Source organism: Schistocerca piceifrons, unplaced genomic scaffold (assembly GCF_021461385.2).
Source record: "Schistocerca piceifrons isolate TAMUIC-IGC-003096 unplaced genomic scaffold, iqSchPice1.1 HiC_scaffold_2171, whole genome shotgun sequence".
Lineage (NCBI taxonomy): Eukaryota > Metazoa > Arthropoda > Insecta > Orthoptera > Acrididae > Schistocerca > Schistocerca piceifrons.
Genome location: NW_025728088.1, coordinates 2,692,686 through 2,697,200, shown reverse-complemented (window position 1 = coordinate 2,697,200; position 4,515 = coordinate 2,692,686). Strand labels below are relative to the sequence as shown.

Here is a 4,515-nt window from a genome sequence, read left to right as displayed (position 1 = left end):
ATTGATGTGGAAGATACTTCTTGTGCACCGTAATTTGAGAATATTTTTATGATCTGGTTGTTCGTCACTGGTGCCTGAAATTCTTACCCAGATGTACTTTTGTAGCCATAAATATTATTATTCCTTAAGTTATAGGTCATTCTTACAATTGTACTTCATAGGTAAGCAACTGATACATGTATTTGCAGAAATATGTGCCATTGTCCCAAAGATGAGATGAAAACCGTGAGGGGCTGGAGATTATCAGTCTTCTCACTGTGTATAAATATTACTCACAATCCAGTAACTGCATTTATACCATTTTGATGTATTTTAGAATGTAAGATTCAACTAACACTAATTGGCATGCCAGGTAACTACGTACTGTGCCTAATGTTGAAGTATGAGAAGACTTGTACATTGTCTTTTAGTGTGTCTTCGGCTGAAGTTGGAACAGCTGATTAATCGGCTGAAGTTGGAACAGCTGATTAATCGGCTGAAGTTGGAACAGCTGATTAATCGGCTGAAGTTGGAACAGCTGATTAATCGGCTGAAGTTGGAACAGCTGATTAATCGGCTGAAGTTGGAACAGCTGATTAATCGGCTGAAGTTGGAACAGCTGATTAATCGGCTGAAGTTGGAACAGCTGATTAATCGGCTGAAGTTGGAACAGCTGATTAATCGGCTGAAGTTGGAACAGCTGATTAATCGGCTGAAGTTGGAACAGCTGATTAATCGGCTGAAGTTGGAACAGCTGATTAATCGGCTGAAGTTGGAACAGCTGATTAATCGGCTGAAGTTGGAACAGCTGATTAATCGGCTGAAGTTGGAACAGCTGATTAATCGGCTGAAGTTGGAACAGCTGATTAATCGGCTGAAGTTGGAACAGCTGATTAATCGGCTGAAGTTGGAACAGCTGATTAATCGGCTGAAGTTGGAACAGCTGATTAATCGGCTGAAGTTGGAACAGCTGATTAATCGGCTGAAGTTGGAACAGCTGATTAATCGTTCATTCTGTGTTAGTAGATTTGATTAGTTGTGGTTCTCACACGATACAGTATGGTCCTGCAGTGAAAGGACGAAATCTTCGTCCTTGAGTTATACTAGGTATGGAACCATCATATACTGTACTGATCTTCCCTTTGTCTTTGATACAGAATATGTTGCACATGTATGGCTTCCTGTGTGGGCTGATACTTTAATCTGTACATCACATCTCGTGCAACATGGTACACATTTGTAAGTGGACGATGTTTTCTTTTACATCTTTTAGAAAATGTTTATATGAGAGCTCAGAGCCTCGAAATAAGAATGTGAAACTTAGATATAAAAATTGTTGTTGAAGGTGTAAGCACAGTTGGGAATTTAATGAGCTTGTAAATGATTGTCATTACGTCTTTAAATTTTATTTGTAGAAAACTTACTTTAAGATAATTTAGAAACTCGCAGAATAATTTCTGGAAAGTTATATTTAGTTCCTGTTATGTAACCTGTGTATACAGGCAGTTACTGTATTTTTTGTTATCCGCACACATTACTACAGCTGCCACAATGGCAGTACTTTCTCCTCCAAAATGTCTCTAGACACACTACTTGTAATATCCCTCAACATTATTTCTGTGTGATGCTTTTTCCACGTAATGACAATCCGAGTTTGTAACACTGTGTAAGAGGGGTGTTCAGTAAGCAATGCGACACATTTTTCTCAGCCAATGTCAGTTCCAGAAATTCACAATTTGTTGTGGGCATGATGAAACTGTAGGGACCAAAGTAGGAATATTCCGCGGATTTCCGATAAGTGACAGCACTGTACGTAGCCTCCGAGGAGAGACCTGCCGAGTTTTCGGTGCAAAACCAGACCGTCGCGGATATTCGCGGGCGCTGGAGAACATCTACGGAGACCTGGTAGTGGCAGAAAGCACAGGTGCCAATCCTGAGATCCGCCGGTCACGTCGGATGACTCCTCGCTGCTACACCCGCCCACCAGTAGGGGGTGTGCCGTGCTGGCTTCCTCGCCGCCCAACTCAGGACCGTAAAGGGCATCGAAGTGCAGAGTTGTCTCAGCGTTACTAGGCTGGTGGTGATGAATTTTCGTCGAAACGTGGGTGCGTCACTTCGAACCAGAAACAAAACTGCAATACGTGGGTGGCGCCATACCATCTCTTCCGAAGACAAAGTTCGAAGCCACATCCTGGCCCACTAAAGTCACGGTGGCGGTCTTCTGAGACTGTGAAGGTGTTGCTATGTTCGGTTACCTCCGTCACTGTGTGAAGGTCATCTCTGAAGTGTGTTGCGCCACCGTGAGGAAGCTGAAGTAACGACTCCAGCGCGTTCGTCGCCACATAAATGGAAATGAACACCTTCTCCGTGGCATCGCAAGACCTCGAACGAGTCTACACACTCGAGACGAGCGTAGAAAACTTCATCGGCACAAACAGATGGAAGCCAGACGGTGCGAGATCCGGACTGTCGGATGGCTCAGGAAGATCTGACCACTGAAGATCTGTCCACTGAAGATCTGTCCACTGAAGATCTGTCCACTGAAGATCTGTCCACTGAAGATCTGTCCACTGAAGATCTGTCCCTGCAGAGCGGAGTGGAGTGGTGGTGTCGCGTGGGCGTGCGAGCCCTACCAGCGAGGTCGTGGCACTGAACGGAAGTTACGTTGAAAAGTAAGGTTTTGTAGGCAGAATCGCAGGGAATAATATGGTGTATTGAAATCCTGAATGAAACCAACCCGCTTTAAAAAAAAAATTGTTGCATTACTTACTGAACGCCCCTCCCATATTTCAGTATTTCATACAGTCCGATTGCAATTTAGTAATGTGAAATATATTATTTTGTGTATTAGGATCAGGTTAAACAACCTGCAGAGTTATTTCATCTGTACTGGACGTTAAGAAAATACTTCTAATACTAGTATTTATTTTTTAGCTGTGGTGTACCCTGTAGTGACTACAGAGGCCTTTAAATCGTAAATTTCATTGTGTTCTAAAAATTACTGTTCAAACGATTCAGTAAATGTAACAGCACAAGTATCTGGTACCTTGGAGGTATTCAGTTTTGTAATGTTGCCTGTAATGCAACAACGTACCCATTGTTGAGTTGTATCATGACCAGAGAATGTTCTTGCAGTATTAGAGCATGGTATTGTCAACATGTTGCCTCAGCATAAATTTAATACTGTATGGTTTACATATGACATACCTTTGTTCTGTTTGTCAAATAGTATTTGACCATTTTAAAAAAGTTGTATCTGTCTCGCTGTCTGCTCACTACTAGAGACGTCTGGCATTGTTTCCTCTTCCTTGTCAGGCGTATTCTGTTTCCTTTCCTGTCGGTCTCTCTTGGCCAACTCTTGATTTTTTCGACCCCGACGGTATTAGGTTGCGAGGCCGGAGGGTGTCTTTCATTTTCTTTATTTAATCTTATCTCTGATGGGGAGGAGGACCACCTCAGGCATTGTAGTAGTAGTAGTAGTAGTATTTTGAATCTCCACAATGTATGTGGGGAAACTTTCGGCAATGCTTGTATCTGAACATTGTGAAGACTGTGCTGTTGACGAGCATTATTAAATTTGTCACCGTCAGCCCATCAGCTGGTAGTAAAGGGAGCAACTCAGAAGTGGCTGTGATTCTGAAGGTTTCATCCTGGCTGGCTGCCTGCAATGCTACAGCTCCTAAAATACTGGTTGTATACACGGCAGAGATCCTACCATTACATACTCAGTCGCAAGAGTTCTGCATTTGGAACACAACGTGATGCATGGTTGGAGACGTTTCTCTGCAACAAAAGTGAATGTATGGAAGGCTTCTTTCGCCGTCCTGCCTAAAGGAAGCGTCCTTGACCGTGGGAACTTGCTGCTCTTGGAGATGTCCTCACGAAAAGTAGTGGGAATATTGGAAACCTATTGCTGCCATTAGTAGAGAGACAATCCTGGAGAGGAGCACGGCACTGAAGTGCCCTTCGTGGCAAGTGAACAAACGCTTGTGACACAAAGCAGGCTGCCGTTGAAAATTCCGGTGATGTTATGCTAGAGGCTGGACATTCCTGACGGACACGAAAGTAAGTTTGGAGGTGCCAGATGTTTTGAGAAGATTGAAGTGACAATGAGGACAGGGCACTGTGCTGGAGCCAAGTACGACGTACTTCATCCCAAAACAATACCTTCTTAATAAGCAGTCTCCCAGACGCTACTTTAAGAGTCGGGTCTTTCATCCAGACCTCACGGATGTCTGCCCTGAGCCCATCACTTGTATTTTGGTGTCCGCTACTGGGAGAAAGACCATTGTCATTCTGGACAAATGTTTTGCTAGTCTGCTAATGGGAAGACACGAGGTCTAGAGCTTCGCCAGATGCCTTCACCTGCACCCTACACGGGCAACGGACGTCAGCTGCCTGCAGGGCAACCAAGTTCCACCAATCTGTCTGGCGTCAGAAGCCCTGCTTGCCGAGCAGCCACGTACGTGCCTCACCGTCCCAAAAACGTGTACCTCAGTATTGTAGAAGCCAGGACACCAGCGTACGGAGGGCACT

The 4,515-nt window shown here is 44.2% G+C and overlaps 1 protein-coding gene across 1 annotated transcript; it reads left to right on the top strand.

The window, feature by feature from the left end:
* The first annotated feature begins 382 nt into the window (after positions 1-382).
* On the top strand, positions 383-1,015 carry LOC124742181. Its single transcript, XM_047248760.1, has one exon. It carries the CDS (start codon positions 383-385, stop codon positions 1,013-1,015), a length of 633 nt encoding a protein of 210 aa, XP_047104716.1.
* The last annotated feature ends 3,500 nt before the right edge of the window (positions 1,016-4,515 follow it).

Excerpts from the sequence above, each read along its gene's own strand:
- LOC124742181 (XM_047248760.1), top strand. The coding sequence starts at position 383 with ATGAGAAGACTTGTACATTGTCTTTTAGTGTGTCTTCGGCTGAAGTTG.